Genomic DNA, 19,454 nt, shown 5'->3' on the forward strand with positions numbered 1-19,454 from the left:
CAGAAACACATATACAAACTGAAAAAGAAAAAAGAATAACTATTGGGTCTAGAAAGGATCCGCAGGGGAATTGTACAAGTTGAGAACCTACCAAGATAAAAATGGAGTACAAGAAACCTGGCAAAGATGACAATCTTGATAATTTGAATCTCAAATAATTTGATCATACTTTCCTGTGAAATACCCCATATGAGACTAGGAAATAATAGCATTCATACTGAAATATGTACATCTTAAATGCAGTCAGCTCTCAACTATCCTGCTAATTGATGAGAGTATAGTGGGGCCAGGCAAGGCAGCTCACATCTGTAATCCCAGGACTTTGGGAGGCCAAAGCAGGAGGATCGCTTGAAGCCAGGAGTTGGAGACCAGTCTAGGCAGCATAGCGAGACCCCATCTCTACATAAAAACTAAAACATTAGCTGGGTCTGATGGCACAAGCCTGTAGTCCTAGCTACTTGGGAGGCTGAGGCGGGAGGATCACTTGAGCCCAGGAGTCTGAGGCCGCAGTGAGCTGTTATTATGCCACTACATTCTGACCTGGGCAACCGAGTGAGACCTTATCTCTAAAACAAAAAATTTAATAAATAAATAAAAAAGAAATTAGAGTATAGTGGGTCCAAAATCAATCAGCAAATTTGTTAAATGCTAACTATGAGGATTAAAAAGGAGACTTTTGCCAAAAACAACACTGCCTGGGTTCCTCCAGCTATCAAACTGGTTGATTCTTGATCAAACTGGAAATTGCCAATGCCATTTACAACCTGTTTTATTATTGAGCTTGCCTACTCACCAGCCCCTCTGGAAAAGGAAAGATAAGAAGAAGTAGGGAGGGAATGGTAAGGGGGTAGGATGGTTCAGGGAGCAGAATTTTAAGAAGGCAATGGCCAGTGATCAAGTGTTGTTCTAAAACAAGAGGAATAAAGAAAGCCTTTGGTTACATAGAAACAGTCACTGATGTTCTTCAAAAGAGTAGTTTCAGACATTCCAACTTCTGGCCATAATGAAGTAGCTGGAACTGGAATTCACCTTGAAGAACTAGAAAAACAGACAAAATATGTGAAACAGCTGTTTCCAGACTTTGGACAATAGGTAATATGGGACTGTGATCCCTGAGATAATGTGGCCTTAAGATCCCCCGGGCTTTCTGCCTGAAGACACGTCTGGCGATGGAGAAGGGAAGGGCACCCGTGTAAGATACAATGGTCTTACTGAGTTGAGGAGACCAAGATCAGAATTCAGGAGGGTTGAAGTAGCTGGAAATTGTAGGGCAGAGTTGCAGAGTTTCTCTCTCAGAAAGAGAGTTCCAGAAATCTGCATGGTGTCATTTTGAGCCTTTGCTGAATATGGTGAAACTCCATTGAGCGAAGAGAGATTGAGAACTGAACAGCAGTTCCTGAGCTTACAAAGGGCTGGGAATTGCTCAAGGGCTGACCAGCCAGAGGGGAGTGTCCTCACTGATCACTAGGAGCATTCAGTGAAAGCACTAGAAGGGCCATGCCTTGGAAATGTTACTAAACTGTTTCTAGGATAAGAGCTACTTTAGGCCGGGCGCGGTGGCTCACGCTTGTAATCCCAGCACTTTGGGAGGCCGAGGCGGGCGGATCACGAGGTCAGGAGATCGAGACCACGGTGAAACCCCGTCTCTACTAAAAAATACAAAAAAAAAAAAATCAGCCGGGCGTGGTGGCGGGCGCCTGTAGTCCCAGCTACTTGGGTGTCTGAGGCAGGAGAATGGCGTGAACCCGGGAGGCGGAGCTTGCAGTGAGCCGAGATCGCGCCACTGCACTCCAGCCTGGGTGACAGAGAGAGACTCCGTCTCAAAAAAAAAAAAGAGCTACTTTAGGTCTGCCCTAACAAAGCTTGAAAACAAACCCCAAAAGGGCCAAACTAAACCAAAATTACCTTTCTGCCTGCCACTACAAAATACAACAGTCTTTGAAGGAAGAAGTAAGATCTAGACACTCAATAATATAAAACTGACCCTTTTCACAAGATGGCGCCGAAAGCGAAGAAGGAAGCTCCTGCCACTCCTAAAGCCCAAGCCAAAGCGAAGGCTTTAAAGGCCAAGAAGGCAGTGTTGAAAGGTGTTCACAGCCACAAAAAAAAGAAGATCCGCACGTCACCCACCTTCCGGAGGCCCAAGACACTGCGACTCCGGAGACAGCCTAAATATCCTCGGAAGAGCGCTCCCAGGAGAAACAAGCTTGACCACTATGCTATCATCAAGTTTCCGCTGACCACTGAGTCTGCCATGAAGAAGATAGAAGACAACAACACACTTGTGTTCATTGTGGGTGTTAAAGCCAACAAGCACCAGATTAAACAGGCTGTGAAGAAGCTCTATGACATTGATGTGGCCAAGGTCAACACCCTGATTCGGCCTGATGGAGAGAAGAAGGCATATGTTCGACTGGCTCCTGATTACGATGCTTTGGATGTTGCCAACAAAATTGGGATCATCTAAACTGAGTCCAGCTGCCTAATTCTAAATATATATATATATCTTTTCACCATAAAAAAAAAATATATATATATAAAACTGACAATGTTCAGCATCCAATAAAAAATGACTAAACAAGTCAGGAAGCAGAAATATGTGACCCATAACCAGAAAAATAATCACTCAAAGGAAACAGACCCAGAAATGACAGAGATAGAATTAGCAGAGAAGAATATTAAAACACCTATTATAATTATTTTTGACTATTTAAATTAAAACATGAACAAAGTGAGGAAAGAAATTGAAGGCATTAAAAAAAGAGAGAGAGAGAAGTTTCAGGAGAATGACACCATACTGAAGAAAGGAGTGAAGAAGACAAAATTAAGGTAGAGAACAAAGACCATTTATTCAAGAAGTATAGCTGGAAAGACAGAAAGGGGTAGCAAGGCAAAGGCTAGGCAGCTGTTGGTTGGTTTTCTTAGGAAAAAAAAGAGAAAAGCAAACAAGAAAAGCAAAAGAGGAGGCAGTTGAGAAAGCAAGCTTTAATTGTTAGAGGAAATTATGTGAGGTTAATGGTTCTAGGAAGCTTTAGGAGAGAAAACTTATCTCTAAAGAGAAGAGGAATGATTTTATCCTGAGATAATTGAAAGAGGTAAACATAAAATAGAGACAGAAAGTTCAAGGGAATTAAACAAGGCCAGGGTAACTAAGGGAGTTTCAGTAAACAGGAAGCAAAATCCTTCACTAAAAGGTGACAGGATTGGGAAGAGCAATGTGTGAAAAAAAAAAAAAAAAAAAATGAGAAGGGAGAGCCTGAACCAGAGACTGTGGGAAACAAGCCTCAGAGAAAATGTTAAGAGATGAATAATGAAATCGCAGCACTTTGGGAGGCCAAGGCAGGCCAATTGCTTGAGCCCAGGAATTCGAGACCAGCCTGGGCAACATAGTGAGACCACCATCTCTACTAAAAATAAAAAAATTAAAATTAGCCAGACATGGTGGCGCATTCCTGTAGTCCCATCTACTGAGGTGGGAGGATCATTTGATCCTGGGAGGTTGAGGCTACAGTGTACTGTGATCATGCCACTGCTCTCCAGCCTGGGGGCAGAGTAAGACCCTGTTTCAAAAACGAAAATGAAAATATAAAAAGAGATGAATAAAAGGATTGCAAAGGTATAACCCCATTTCCCAACACTGTCAATTAATTAGATGCCAGAATTAATAGAAGGAAATCATTAAATGCAAAGGAGGAGTGATTTGAGTTTAAACGTTAAAAAGAAAACCATTGTCCTTTTTATTTTAGTGTGCTAAATCCTAGTGAAGTTTCTGGAGGAATAATGATGCTGAAGGAGGAGAATTGTGAAGAAACAGTGGCCTAGGAAAGAAGGAAAATAAGTGGGAAAAACTTTGGATCTGTCAGACAAGAATAGAATGGCTATAATCTTTAGACTACTAAAATTTTATTTTTATAAAATTACGTTTGTGAACTTGGATAATAAATCTGTGTATCACTGACAATTGGTTGTAATAAAAATGACAAAGTCAGTTACATTTCTGTGTTGTATAGTAAGGTGAATCGTGTCAGGACCCAGAAGACCTAATGTTGTGTGTGACTTCTGACCCTGGCCATCTTTATGGGCTAATCATTAAATTCTCTGAGTTTGTTTCTACATGTACAAAATGAGCAAAATGCTGGTTATGCCTACTCCATATGAATTTGCACAAATCAAATGAGAGTATAAATGAAAACACTTTGCATGCTGCTAAATGCTATAAAACAAGATATGTCTAGACCTTTTTTGGGCTATCTATCCAGCTTGCAGTGACTCTTCTTTCTCTGAGTGTTGGCTTTCCAGCCACTGGGACACCTCTACCTCTAGATAGATAGAGGATTTATTCTATCACTCCACCCACCTACCCACAATTAACTAGACCAGGATTAAACATCTGATCCTAGATGAGTCCATCAGATTCTCCCTCCTGAGAATTTAGAACTGGGGCCAAGAATATTCAATTTGGACTGATTGCTTGAACAGAATGTAAACTTTGGAGCAATGAGTTGGTCATCTGCTGCTGGCCAAGGGCATGGTGCCACAGAGAAAGCCAGCTGCAGAGAGAATGAAGCCGACAGGCACGGGGAGGCTCTGATAAGAGGAAGAGAGGGAACAGAGCCATCTGACGGCCGTGCACTTCCCGGGTCTTCCTCCTAAGCCCTGATGGCTTTACTGACCTAAGAGTCTGTAAACCACTCCTGTGTCCTATGAATAAAATCTCTTTTATTTTCATAATCTGGCTCATATGTTTTTCTGTAATTTTCAATGGAAGATTTCAACTAAGGCAGTGTAGTGGATTGAATAGTGCCCCTCCAGACTCATGTCTCCCAGAACCTCAGAGTGTGACTTTATTTGGAAATAGAGTCTGCAGATATAATTAGTTACGTTAAAATGAGGTAAGACTGGATTACAGTGGGCTTGAATCCAATGACTGGTGTCCTTATAAGAAAAAAAGAAGACAGACAGAAATACACACAGAGAAGAAGCCCATATGAAGACACAGGATGCAGAAATTGGCTTTCTGCTGCCACAGGCCAGAGAATGCCTGGGGCCACCAGAAGTTTGAAGAAGCAAAGAAGGATTCTCCCCTACAGACTTCAGAGGGAGCACGGCCTGCTGATAACTGTAGACCTCCAGCCTCCAGAACTGTGAGAGGATACATTTCTGTTATTTTAAGCCACCCAGTTTGTGGTCCTTAGTTACAGCAGCCCTAAGGAAGTAATAATAGAAGCACTAGAATAGGAGGGTTGACCTCAAAAGTGCTCTTTTCAAAGTAGACTGTACAGTGAGGAGAACGCTTTGTTGTTCTTAAGTGCCTGCTAGGCCCACAGCCCGCTTCTGAGAAACAGGCTGCTAGTGGCTTATTCTCTGTTGTCATATTTCTTGCCATATAAAACTAACCCTACTACCCTAGCCACGTTTGTTTGGAGCCAAAGTCCCCTGGGACTGAGCTAGTCAGAAGGAGGCCAAAAAGGACTTCGGGTGTCAAACTGCCCAATAGGGACACTCAACCAGGAAATAGGAATACTAGATAAACAAAGTGTAGTTATCCCAATCCATGCTGAGCCTTTATTCCTTTTCTCCATGAGCCTGTACACATCCCTGGGAAGCTCTGGGACCAAGACTGGCTGCCCAGCTAAGGAGGCAAAGGACATCCCATGCTGCCCCATGGACCCTGGCAATAAACACCCATTATTGGGATTATCTGGGTATGCTTCCTGTTCCAACCTGCTTTAGTCAACATGGGCTACCATAACAAAATACCATAGATTGGGTGGCTTAAACAACAGAAATGTCTCACATTTCTGGAGGCTGAGAAGTCCAAGATCAGGTGCCAGTCAATTCCTGTTGAGCAGTCTCTTCCCAGCTTGCAGAGGGCCACCTTCTCGTTGTGTCCTCACATGGCCTTTCCTCAGTGCGGGGCGAGAGAGGGAGACATTGCTCTCTTCCCCTTCTTATAAGGTCGTCAGTTTTCTTAGATTAGGATCTTACCCTTATGACTCTGTTTAACCTTATTTACCCCCCAAAAGCCTTATCTCCAAATACAATCATATTGGGGGTTAGGACTTCAACATATGAATTTGGGGTGGGGGGTACAATTCCGTTTACAGCAAATCTTAAAGGATCTAACTAATGTAGGCTAGGCCAAAGGTACTTGTGTATGTATATAACTGCCACACAGGCTTAATATGTGTTTTTGAGGAGCGGGGAGGAAGCCCAGAAAACATTCCCTAAACTTTGCTCCTGCTTCCTCCTCCTCTACACCCTGGTGGTATCAGAGGAAACCCCAAGTCCTCTGAGAATGTTTGCTGGGGAGCTTGTTTCATGGGATTGGCCCTGCCCTGAAGAAGGCAAAATGTATTCTGGGTGTATGTGCACAGGGTCAAATTTATTTTTTCCCTTTAACATCTTGTTAGAATATTTTCACCAAACAGCTGACTCATTCATAATTCTAAAGCAGAAGTCACACTGAAAGACAATCTCAGATAATTTTTGTCACCTCCCAAAGACACAAAGTGCTTCTAATTACGTAAACAAGGACGTGTGTGTGTGTGTGTGTGTGTTCATACTTCTTATATGCCAGGTGTTGTGCTAAGTGATTTTTATATATACAATATACATAAATTTCTATATATATATATAGAAATTCACTTTATCCTTACAACAGCCTCGTGAGGCAGTAGTGTTATTCTCCTTTAACAGGCCAGACAACTGAGGCACAGTGAGGTTAAGTAACTTGTCCAAGATCATACAGTACTAATGCTAGGACTTGACACAATATGGCTTCTGAGTCTGTGCCTTTACTTACTACCCTGTATTGCTAAGTTAATAAACCATTAGTCCCAGCTATGAGAAACTGTTAGTGTAGTGGTTGGGGAAAAGGATGAGTAAGGAGTATATGGATGGGAAGATCAAAATGTAAACAACTACAGTGCAAAATGTAAAAAGTTGTATAATAGAGAATGTGCAAAAAGATATGGAATCGGAAAATTATCATGAGAAAGACATTCTTTTGCATGAACCATTTCTTAGCCTATTAGTCTCTATAGACTTTGATGGTCATAGAGTAACTGGCAGTCCCAGAAGTAAACGTAAATTACCTTGGAATAAATCAATATAAATTCATGGCACCACGTGTTAACTTTAACTGACTCAAGACAGTGGGCAAGCTATTTGGTGTATGTGGAAAGAGATGCAAAGTCTTACTTGTCACATTCTGCCTGTCCTGAGTGAAGAGCTTGTTGCTCTGAAGTTGTGTCCCCGGGGCAGAAAGGGAAGAGGATTGTGTTCCTTCCCATTGCTCTTGCTAATCAAGTGGCCCTGTGTGCTCCAACAAGAGGTTCTTCTTAGTTGAATGAATGGATGTGTAGAGAGGCAAGAGGCCAGGACTTATGGGCTTAAGAATGTGTAAGATTTATTGGAGCTGCTGGTTAGAACACTGCTGTTTTCGTGAAATGGACCAAAATGCTCTCACACCAACCTTTCACCAATAAAATAAATAGCCTCAGGTGTCCATCGACCTAAGGGGACCTGCTAGTAGTTCATATAATTGCCAAACCACTCACTGGGAACTTGACAGATGAGTCCTTTAGCTTTCAAACCAGGGTGAGACTTTGCACTGAATAAGGAGACTAATGCTTTTTACAGATAAATAGAAATTCCCATTTTCTTAATCTTTCAGATATTCAACAAATATTTATTGAGTGCCTACTATGTAACAGACACTGTTCCTGGAGATTGCAATATATAAATGAACAAAAGAAAGATTTATACCCTCATCAACCTTATACTCTAGTGTAAGGAGATAGGTGATTAACAATAGACCTACAAACTAGATCAATAATGTATATGCTAGGAGGTTATAAAGTGTTATGGAAAAAGAAGAAAGTAGAGCAGAATAAGGTGAATTGAAAGCATGAGGAACTCATTGCAGAATTATCAGGGTAGGACTCATTGAGAAGATGATTTTTGAGCAAAGACTTGAAGGTGTTGAGAGGATTAGCCAGGTGTTCATATGGGGAAAGAGTATACTAGACAAAGGAAACAGCAAGACAGGACTATATCTGGTATGTTAAGGCTTCTAAGGTGGCTAGAGCAGAGGGAGGGAGGGGAGACCAGGAAGATGGAAGAAATAAGAAGGACCTGATCCTTCGTGGGCTTGCAGGCCATTGTAGGGACTTCTACTTTTACATTGTAGGACCTTTACTCTTAATGAGATGGGACTGTATTAACGAGTTTTGAGAAGAGGAGTGGCATGCTTTGTCTCATGTTATAATCAGATCGCTCTGACTCCTGTGTTGTGAGTTGACTTTATGTTAGCAAGAGTGGAAATAGGAAAACCAGATAGGATGCAATTGCAGTGACGAGAGATGATGCTGGCTTGGACCAGGTTACAAATAGCAGAAGTGGTGAGAAGTAGTTAGATTTTGAGAGTAGAAGTAGGTGGAGTTGCTATGGATTGGATGTAGTGTGTGAGAAAAACAATTTAAAAAGATGATTCGGATGACTATGAACACCATGATGGAGAAGGCTACAGGTGAGGCAGGTTGTTGGATCTCCAAGTCTGGAAGTCAGGGAGGAAGTCTGGATGGAAATATAAACGTGAGAGTTGTTGGTTTACAGATGGTATTTAAAGCTAAAGGCTGGATGAGATTGCCAGGAAAGTGAGTGTGGACAGAGAAGGACGCAGACCAAGGACCGAGCCTCTGAGCTTTCCAACATTAAGGGGTTGGGAGAAGAGGAATCAGCAGAGGAGACTAAGATGGAGTGATCAGTGAGGTAGGAAGAAAACCTAAATGCCAAATTCTGGAAACCAAGCGAAGAAAGTATGCCAAGGAGGAGGTAGAAATCGATTGTGTCAAATGTCGCTGAGAAGTAAAAAAAATTTGAGGACTGAGGATTGACCATTGGATTTAGCAACATGGAGATCATTGGTGACTTTGCTATGAAAGTTTTGTTGGAGTGGTGGGAGAAAATCCAGATTGAAATAGATTTACAAGTGAATGGGTGCATTTTATTATATGTATATCATACCTCAACTAAGTTGATTTAAAAACACAAAAAGATGGGAGGGTTGACATAGGATAACCCAAACCTGGAAATAACACAAATGTCCATCAACATTGGAATGGATTTTAGAAGTCATGGCATATTCATTCCACGGAATATTACAGACTAAGCAGGAGTCAGCAAACTACAGCTTGAGAGTCCAATCCAACACTGGAAATGTTTTCATAAAGCTTGACTGGCACTCAGCCATGACCATTTGTTGAAGTATTGTCTTTGGGTGCTTTTGTGGGCTACAGAAGCAAAGTTGAGTAGTTGTGACAGACTTTATGGCCTACAAATCCTAAAGTATTTATTTTCTTGTCTTTACAGAAAAAGTTTGCCAATTCTGGCCCAGAGCAATCAGAATGAGTGAACCATTGCTATTTATAGCAACATGGATTAATTTCCCAAATATAATGTTGAGGGGAGAAAGCCAGATACAAGAGTACACACTGTATGATTTCATGTGTACGAAGTTCAAAAACAGGAAAACTCATCTATAACAAGAAAACTATTCTAGCACTCTAGGTGCTAGAAATTAAAATAGTGGTTACTTTGGGATGAGTGACTGGGAGGGGTTAGGAGGTGAGCTTCTGGGGTGCTGGTAAGATTCTATTTCTTGATATGGGTGCTGGTTGCCAGGAGTGTTCAGTTTGTGAAGATTAACTGAGCGCTTAGGACTATGTGCACATTTCTAAATGTCTAAAATAAAGTTTACTAAAAATTAAAAATAGTAAGAGAAGAACTGGGTTATAGCAATTCTTTCATGAAGTTTTGCTGTAGAGTGGAGGAAAAAAATGGAGTAGTTCACAGGAGTGCAGTGGCACCATCTCGGCTCACTGCAAGCTCCGCCTCCCAGGTGCACGCCATTCTCCTGCCTCAGCCTCCTGAGTAGCTGGGACTACAGGCGCCCACCACCACGCCCGGCTAATTTTTTGTATTTTTGGTAGAGATGGGGTTTCACCTGTGTTAGCCAGGATGGTCTCAATCTCTTGACCTCGTGATCCTCCCACCTTGGCCTCCCAAAGTGCTCGGATTACAGGCATGAGCCACTGCGCCTGGCCAAAAGCTTTTTTTAAGCTGGGAGAAATATTGGCATGTTTATATGTGGATGGGAGGAGGAAATTGAAGGTTTAGAAAAGGAAGGGGAGAGTGCTTGAGTGATGGCCTTGAGCAGGTGAGAGGGGATGCATTCTGGTGCACAGGGGGAGGGACTGACTTTGGACAGGAGTGCAGGGAGTTCATCTATGCTACCAGCACATTTTGGTTAAGTGAAGGCACCTACAATCTGGTGCCTACCCTTATGCATGGTAAAAAATAATTCTGGGTTACCGAGTAACCCCTTTATGATTTTCCCAAAGCATTTCCCTATTTGCCACTTCATGAATAATAATTTCACTAATAGTGAACACTTTACAAGTGCATTCACAGAGATCTCATTCAATACTTGTCTTCTAATGAATGCAACATATGTTCTGTCTCTTTAGTGAGATGACATAGAGCAGCTCAGAGTACGTAGAGTGATAGTCTACAGTCTCTGTAACCAAGCCAGGGCTGCGACCAAGGTCTCTGTATTAGTTTGCCAGGACTGACATAATAAAGTGGCTTAAACAACAGAAATATGTTGTCTTACAGTTCTGGAAGGTAGTCTTGAGATCAAGGTGCTGCCAGAATTGGTGCTTTCTGGGGGCTGTGAGGGAGAATCTCTTCCATGCTTCTCTCCTAGTATCTGCTGGTTTGCTGGCAATATTCGGTGTTCTTTGCTTCGTAGATGCATCGCCCTGATCTCTCTTTTCATATTCACATGGTGTTCTTCCTGTGCCCAGGTCTGTTTGTGTCCAAATTTCCCGTCTTTATAAAGACACTTGTCTTATTGAATTAAGGGCCCGTCCTATTCTAGTATGACCTCATCTTAACTAATCACATCTGCAAACTCATCACATCTATTTCCAAATAAAGACACACTCTGAGGGACTGGGAGTTAAGACTTCAACATGTTAATTGGGGCGGTGGGGGGAGGACACAATCCAACCAACAAAAGTCTCCTAATGCCACATTAGGGTCAGGCTTAATGACAGTAGATTAGGCAACTGCAGACCAAGTAGAATTTGAGGATCGGTGTGATGGAAAAGGTCTTTCTTATGCATCACTCGGCCTGGCAGTCCTATCATTTGAACATGTTTTCTTTGATGTAACTCTGATGTGACTCTTTTGATCTGTTTAAAGAAGCAGAATCTTGAAAGCCAGGTACAGTTGCATGTGCCTGTAGTTCCTGTTACACACAGGTACAGGAGGCTGAGGCAGGAGAATTGTCGAAACTCAAGAGTTCAAGGCCAGCCTGGGCAACACAACAAGCCCTTGTCTCTAAAAAAATTTTTAAAATAAATAATAAATACATTTCCAAAAAGAAAGCAGAACTTGAAGAATAGGAGGGAAGACAGGAAAGGCGAAGACTAAAGAGATTTGCGGGGCAAAGTGTTCCTCTCAGGAAGCCTTTCACCTCGTTTGGCCCACAATCAAATGCATTGACTCATGTTTGTCTTTTATAACATAAAAACAGCTTCCCTAGGCTTCACCCCTGAGATTCTGATTCTGCAGCCCTGGGGCCCAGGAACCTGCATTTTAGCATGCTTTCAGGTGATTCGGGTGTCACACTTCGACAAAGATTTCTCTAGGGAGCCAGTGGTTCATGGTGTGGGGAAATTGAAGCAATAAGACCCTGGGTTAAGGCAAGACTGGGCCTTGCCATCCAGACAGAAGGGATGGAACCATAGAACCCATAAGGTTAGAGCTGCAAAGGCCCACAGTGGCTGTCAAGGTCACCTCCTCACTTTCCAGATGAGAAAACAGAGTCCAGAAACGGTGAAGCCAGGGCGTTGTGAATGCTGAAGAGCAGAAGGAGAAAAACAGGATTTAAATATAACAAGAAGATTACAATGGATCAAATGAACAGAGAGAAGAGATATGTGAAAAGCTATCTCTTAAGCCAGTGTCTAGACCAGATAATGTCTCTGTTCTCCTTATCAGGTCACAGACATTGCCATGCTTCAAGGATGGGCCACTTCCATGCTTATGAGGCAAGCCCAAGTTCCTGAAGCAAGTACTTGCTCACAAAGAAGCTGGTTATTTGCTGGGTTTAACGCTTCTCAGGGCACTGCACTATCCTTAGCATGCCAAGATTAAATAAGAATCTCAAGAAAACATTTTTGGCATGCAAAGATAAAATAAGAAACCAAGAGAAACACTTTGCATGATGATCTTCAATTAACTATGATTCTTCATAGACTTCCTGACAGCATTCTTAGTATAAGCATCTATATCTGCGCCGTTCTTTGCTTTGCCGTCACCTTTCTGACCCCATTTAGTGTGCACAATAACCCTGTAACAGGTATTACCCTCAATGGGCAGATATTTTAAAGGTGAAAATCTGATCATGCCTTTTCCCAGCTTATAATCATTCAGTGATTCCTTACTGTTCATTCATTGGCTTGGGAAATGTTCCAAGTTAACAATCTAAAAAGGAAAAAAAGGCAATTTGTATAACAATGTATATAGTACCTTTATTCACAGTATTATAAATTTGGGACCGGGCACGGTGGCTCATGCCTGTAATCCCACCTGTTTGAGAGGCCGAGGCAAGTGGATCCCTTGAAGTCAGGAGTTCGAGATCAGCCCGGCCAGCATGGTGAAACCCCATCTCTACTAAAAATACAAAAATTAACCAGGTTGGTGGCATGTGCCTGTAGTCCCAGCTACGTGAGAGGCTGAGGCAGGAGAATTGCTTGAATCCAGGAGGCAGAGGTTGCAGAGAGCCGAGATCACACCACCGCACTCTAGCCTGGGTGACAGAGTGAGACTCTGTCTCAATAAAATAAATTTTTAAAAAACTGGAAACAATCCAAAACCCAATAATAGAGGGGAGGACTAAGTGAATCCTGCTCTATGAATACACTGCAATACTCTGTACCTACTTTAAATAATAAGAATCTGGTCTATGCTGCGGCATGAGTGTGTGTCTAAATGTATGTCTAATAGTGGTTTAATTGTGAAATCAACCTAACCAACTGGCTAATGAACAACCTGATTTCAACTCTGTCAAAATGGACACACTGACAAAGACTAGATGATACCAACAAGGGGCAAGGTATTTGATATTGTATGTGAATCAGATCTTCTGTTTAAGTGTGACAAAAGATTTAAATGGAGAAGATAATGCCTTTGGAATTTTCTTCTGGGGTCACTCACATAGGATTTTATACTGAGATTAAAACCGTTAAGACCTTGGTACAATAAGAATGGGATAGGGACATGGTGGCAGTTTTATGTGGGGATGTCAGTGTTTAGGTCAAGTCCGAATGGGGGCATGGCGGGCAGACTACAGCTGACTTCGTGGACCCATTGGTCACATGCACGCTTGGCCTGCAGGCACCTCAGCTACTGCTACCACAGCAGTTCAAGGCTAGTAAGAAGTCACAGAGCAGGAAAAGAACTGCCCTATTAACTGCAAAGGAAAAACTGGTCAGACTTGATCAAGCAGAACATGAGTGGTGATGTCAAGCTGACCTTATGTATGGTTTCAAAGAGGCTCCAGGAACAGTTCACCCAGTTCTCCTCTCTTTATTGGTATTTTTTGTGGTTCAAGTCATAAAAGCATGGTGCTGAAGGCTCACTATTAATGCACACAAATGCCTGAAGTACCTGAACTGCATGCAGTGTCTATTCAAGTGTGTTTATTAGGTCTCTTCCAGTTCCCTTTCAAGACTTTTTTCCTCCACCACATACACCTAAGTCTAAGAGTATTAGCCTCTTGTTCCTTTCCGTGAACAACGTTATCATGAATCCAGTCCTCTTTAGGCTTACTGTTTCACTGTGTGCAGTGGAGGAATAAGTTGAATGGTTAGGAAAGATGTTGCCCTTCTAGATTCTGTGGGTTTTCTGCCTTTGTAATCTGGTATCTCAACTTGGTTTATGCTGGCTTGATTAAAAAAAAAAAAAAAAGAAACCTGGCTCATGTATCCCAAACTCATATGAGCCTGATCTGTATGAGAAAATCAGTTTAATCATTTATAATGAGAAATGTAGCAGCCAAGAGCCAAGATATTTATGTTGGCCAGTTTGTGAGTTCCGTTCCCATGAAGAAAGCCCAACGATTAGAAGGTTGTTGCTGTGTGAGCTTATGTTATTCACATAAGGAAGGGGTCTAAGAGATATTTATTTACAAATTGATCAGCCTAAAATTCCCTGACTCCCTTTCAATGTTTACTCCTCTAAAGGCCCGGCTCCTAGCCACCTAGTCTGCAAAACTTGTCTTACCCCTGAGCTCTTGGGAAAAATTAATCATTAATCCTGCCAGGCTACCATAACTTTTGTACCTCTATTATAGCACCTATCACATTGTGTTCCAGTAGTTATTGATGTACCTGTCACCTGTCTCCCCTGCTATATCAGTAATTAGGGCAGAGACTCTCATCTACTTTTGTTTCTCTAATATCTAGTACATAATAGGTGCTTGGGACAGGGTTGCTAAATGAATGACTGAATGAATGAATGACTGAATGAATAAATGAATGAAATTATATCTCCATCTACCCTAAGGGCCGTTTTTTTTTCCTTTTCTTTCTTTTTTTTTTTTTTTTTTTTGAGACAAGGTCCCAGTCCCATCACCCAGGCTGGAGTGCAATGGCACAATCACAACTCACTGCAGCCTCAACCTCCCAAGTCTCAGGTGATCCTCCCACCTCAGCCTCATGAGTAGCTGAGACTACAGGCACGTGACACCATGCCCAGCTAATTTTTGTATTTTTAGTAGAGACATGGGTTTGCCTTGTTGCCCAGGCTAGTATCGAACTCGTGGGCTCAAGCGAGCCATGCACCTCAGCCTCCCAAAGGGCTGGGATTACAGGCATAAGCCACCGTGCCTGGCCCCTAAAGGCCTTTTATAAATCAGGTTTTATTAAATGGATGTAGATAGGTATTAAGAGTAATTGGTGGGGGGATGGGATGGGGCAGGAGGGAAAGAGAGAAAGAGAATCCTGTCCCCTAACCGTGGCAGACCTGCGTTAGCATTATACTATGGGGAACCCATAAAAGCCAGTTGTAGGCAACACCCAATGCTTCACGTTTTCACCCAGAATTATCTGCTTGTCTGCTTCATCTCTGTTATTGCCTAGCCTTATCTTAGGCCCTGGCTTATACATGCCTTGAACTGCCTCCTTATTTTAGTGAACAATTTGATCTCCTCTGTAAGCACATTGATTTGGGTTCTCCCAACTCACCTTTTCCCCATCCTCTCTACTGTCTTCTGCTAATCCTCAGGGTGCTTTAGAGCCCTAGTTTGCAAAGCACCAATAGCGTCAGCCTCTTCTGTGAACTTTTTAGAAACGTGCAACTGGCCAGGTGCCGTGGCTCATGCCTGTAATCCCAGCACTTTGGGAGGCCAAGGCAGTGGATCACTTGAGGCCAGGAGTTTGAGACCAGCCTGGCCAACATGGTGAAACCCCGTCTGTACTAAAAAAATACAAAAATTAGTCAAGTGTGGCGGCACGTGCCTGTAGTCCCAGCTACTCGGAGACTGAGGCAGGAGAATTGCTTGAATCCAGGAGGCAGAGTTTGCGGTAAGTTGAGATGACCACTGCACTCCAGCCTGAGTGACGAGCAAGACTCTGTCTCAAAATAAATAAATAAATATATAAAAAGGCCGGGCACGGTGGCTCACACCTGTAATCGCAGCACTTTGGGAGGCTGAGGTGGGTGGATCACTTGAAGTCAGGAGTTCAAGACCAGCCCAGCCAACATAGTGAAACCCCATCTCTCCTAACAATACAAAAAAAAAAAAAAAAATTAGCTGGGCATGGTGGCACACACCTGTAGTCCCAGCTACTTGGGAGGCTGAGGCAGGAGAATTACTTGAACCCGGGAGGCAGAGGTTGTGGTGAGCTGAGATCACGCCATTGCACTCCAGCCTGGGCAACAGAGTGAGAGTCCGTCTCAAAAAAAAAGGAAAGAAAGAAAGAAAGAAGAAGGAGGAGGAGGAGGAGGGAAGGAAGGAAGGAAGGAAGGAAGGAAGGAAGGAAGGAAGGAAGGAAGGAAGGAAGGAAAGAAAGAAAGAAAAAGAAAGAAAGAAAGGAAGAAAGAAAGAAAGGAAAGAAAGAAGAAATGTACAACGAACTAAGGGTAGGTCCCAAAACTACTGAGTCAGAATCTGCATTCTCACAAGACCCCTAAGTGTTCTGTCTGCACAGTAAAGTGGAAGGAGCTCTGCTTTATCTTTAATGATGACCACTGCTCCTGGTTCATGATTTTCTTCTCAACCTTGTCTCCTGTTGTTCTCAAGACGTCAACATCCATTGTATTAATTATCTATGACTACATATCAAGTCACTCCACCTTAGCAGCTTAAAACAACAAACATATATTGTCTCACAGTTTCTGTGAGTCAGGAATCTGGGCAACACTTATCTGGGTCCTCTGGCTTGGGGTCTCTCACAAGACTGCAGTTGAGTGTTGACTGAGGCAGCCGTCATCTAAGGCTCTGCTGGGGAGGATCTGCTTCCAAGCTCACTCATGTGGCTGTTGGGAGGCTTGGGTCCTCATGGGTTGTTGGACTGAGGGCTCATTTCCACCCTGGCTGTTGGCCAGAGGCCTCCCTCAGTTGCTTGCCTGGTTGGTCTCTCCACTGGGCAGCTCACGACATGGCAGCTGGCGTCATTCAAGCAAACAGAAGCAAAAGCAAAAGAAAGCAAACAAGGTGAAAGCCAGAGTATTTTTGTAACCGAATCTCAGAAGTGAGAGCCCACCATTTTTGCCACATTTTGTTTGTTAGAAGTGAGTTGGCTGGGCGCGGTGGCTCACGCCTGTAATCCCAACACTTTGGGAAGCTGAGGCGGGCAAATCACGAGGTCAGGAGTTTGAGAGCAGCCTAGCCAACATGGTGAAACCCCATCTCAACTAAAAATACAAAAAATTATCCAGGCCTGGTGGTGGGTGCCTGTAATCCCAGCTACTTGGGAGGCTGAGACAGGAGAATCATTTGAACTCAGGAGGTAGAGGTTGCAGTGAGCTGCACGTCACTGCACTCCAGCCTGGGTAACAGTGTGAGACTCCATCTCAAAAACAAAAACAAACAAACAAAAAAAAGTGTCACTAGACCTACACTCAATGGGGTAGGGGATTATACAAGGGTTGGACTAACAGGAAGTGGGGGTCACTAGGGGCTCTCTTAGAGGTTGCCTACCAAATCCATGTTCATTTTCATGTAGGAACTTGGCTGACTAGTTTCTACTTCAGTTACCCACTTGCATGGCCATACCTGGGACCTCAACACCACTTGGAATTTTATATTCTCCAAACTGTCACCCTCTGCGCTTGTTATATTGACCACAACTTATCACTCTGTCTACTTGTCTCGCCTCTTCACTTCTATTGGACCATCCTTCAGAGCAAACATGACTATGTACCCTTTTCAGCCTTTCTTATTATAGCTTGTTAATGCCATTCCTGTCTTACTCAAAGCTCCACACAGAGAGCTTCCTGTGGCTGGCTAGCTATGTATGGGTATACTAAAGAACTATAGGCACGCACACTCCACACTCACCTATTTGATTTGTGGGGTTGTCACTTTGCCTTCCTTCACGTCAGGGAAAATCCAGCATTCTCGGGTTTTTTCCTACTCCCAGGTTGATGGGCATGCCTGAAGAAAATCATGCCATCATGCAGGTGCGGTTCACTATCCATGTACGCCACCTTCACTGCGACACCACCTCTCTTCAGGAATGCATCCCTACAGAATTTATCCAGCGGCATTTCCAGAGCTTTCTCACTTGCCTCAAGTCCCCAAATCCACCTTTACTATTCTGGGTCCAGTCTTAGGTTTCCTCTTGTGGAAGGCCATTCCCAGCTTTGCTACCTCCACTTTAAGAATGTCCTCATGTCTTCACTCATTGTGGTTTGTCCCTCTGGTCTCAGAGGAAGAGGTGCTGATCATCCTCTCTGGATCTGAATGCTCCACGTGTCCTTATGTCTTCTCTTATCCCACTTCCTCTTTGACTTTGTTCCATCAGTTCCTCTCCTCCTCTCCCTGCTGCCTCTTTCCTTCAACTTGCAAATAAGCCCACAGTAAAAACAATCTCCACTAGTAACCTTTTTTTTTTTTAGAGATGGAGTCTTGCTCTGTCGCCCAGGCTGGAGTGCAGTGGCGCGATCTCGGCTCACTGCAAGCTCCTTCTCCTGGGTTCACGCCGTTCTCCTGCCTCAGCCTCCCAAGTAGCTGGGACTACAGGCGCCCGCCACCACGCCTAGCTAATTTTTTGTATTTTTAGTAGAGATGGGGTTTTACCATGTTAGCCAGCATGCTCCATCCCCTGACCTCGTGATCCGCCCGCCTCGGCCTCCCAAAGTGCTGGGATTACAGGCGTGAGCCACTGTGCCCGGCCCACAGTTCCTTTTTATAAAAATAATTATGATAATAATTACCTTGTTTTTCTCTTTGTTTTGTTTTCTATGTACTTGTCTCAGGTGATCATTTCCTCTCCCAGAGTTGTAAAATTTTTCTGTATATTCTATGGTTAATACATCAGCTAATCTGTCCGTTTCACAGTTCGGGTTTTTTTTCTCCTTCTTTTAAAAACAGCCTTTTTGAGGCCTCCATTGTCCTATTCCTATCTGTGACTGGTTGCTCTTTAGGCCTGCTGCACTGCAGGCTACCTGGGACTTCTGGTCATTCCCTTCTCCTCTCTCCTGCATAAGATTCTTTTGCTTGGATTCCATGTATGCCCCTTTCTTGGTTTCTTCCATTGTTTTGATGGAACACCTTCTCCAATAGCAACCTTAGAAGGGGTGCCCGGGGCCGGACGCGGTGGCTCACACCTGTAATCCCAGCACTTTGGGAGGCGGAGGCGGGCAGATCATTTGAGCTGAAGAGTTTGAGACTAGCCTGGCCAACATGATGAAACCCTGTCTCTACTAAAAATACAAAAAAATTAGCCAGGCGTGGTGGCGGGAGGCTGTAATCCCAACTACTTAGAGGCTGAGACAGGAGAATTGCTTGAACCCAGGAGGGGGAGGTTGCAGTGAGCAGAGACCATGCCACTGCACTCCAGCCTGTGTGACAGGGTAAGACTGTCAAAAAAAAAAAAAAAAAAAAAAAATGGGGGTGCCCGGAAGTAAATTTTTTGAGACCTTGAGAGACTGCATATCTTGAAATGTCTTTAGTTTACCCTTACAGGTGATTTGTGATTTGTATAGAATTCAACATTGGAAATCCATTTTGATGACAATTTTGAAGTCACTGTTTTATTGTTGTCTAGGATCTAGTATTGCTATGAGAAGTTTAGGGCCATTCTGTTTCTCCTTCCTGCATGGTCTTTTTTGTTTCTCTATATTACCTTAGGATTTCTGGCAATTAATTCTTG

General features: G+C 43.2%; 1 protein-coding gene and 1 long non-coding RNA gene across 2 annotated transcripts; one reads left to right on the top strand and one right to left on the bottom strand.

Moving 5' to 3' along the window:
* The first annotated feature begins 1,977 nt into the window (after window positions 1-1,977).
* On the top strand, window positions 1,978-2,542 carry LOC116478995 (large ribosomal subunit protein uL23-like). The gene has a single exon (XM_032762189.2). It carries the CDS (start codon window positions 1,997-1,999, stop codon window positions 2,465-2,467), a length of 471 nt encoding a protein of 156 aa, XP_032618080.1. The 5' UTR covers window positions 1,978-1,996; the 3' UTR covers window positions 2,468-2,542.
* A 13,696-nt stretch (window positions 2,543-16,238) lies between these two features.
* LOC131380810 (uncharacterized) lies at window positions 16,239-18,888 on the bottom strand. The gene is made up of 3 exons (XR_009209045.1): window positions 18,517-18,888; window positions 17,639-17,734; window positions 16,239-16,743 (listed from the first exon to the last, which is right to left on the bottom strand). It is a non-coding gene; the product is annotated as an uncharacterized LOC131380810 (long non-coding RNA).
* Between the last annotated feature and the right edge of the window lie 566 nt (window positions 18,889-19,454).

This window comes from Hylobates moloch, unplaced genomic scaffold (genome assembly GCF_009828535.3).
Source record: "Hylobates moloch isolate HMO894 unplaced genomic scaffold, HMol_V3 SCAFFOLD_12, whole genome shotgun sequence".
In the NCBI taxonomy this organism is placed as follows: domain Eukaryota; kingdom Metazoa; phylum Chordata; class Mammalia; order Primates; family Hylobatidae; genus Hylobates; species Hylobates moloch.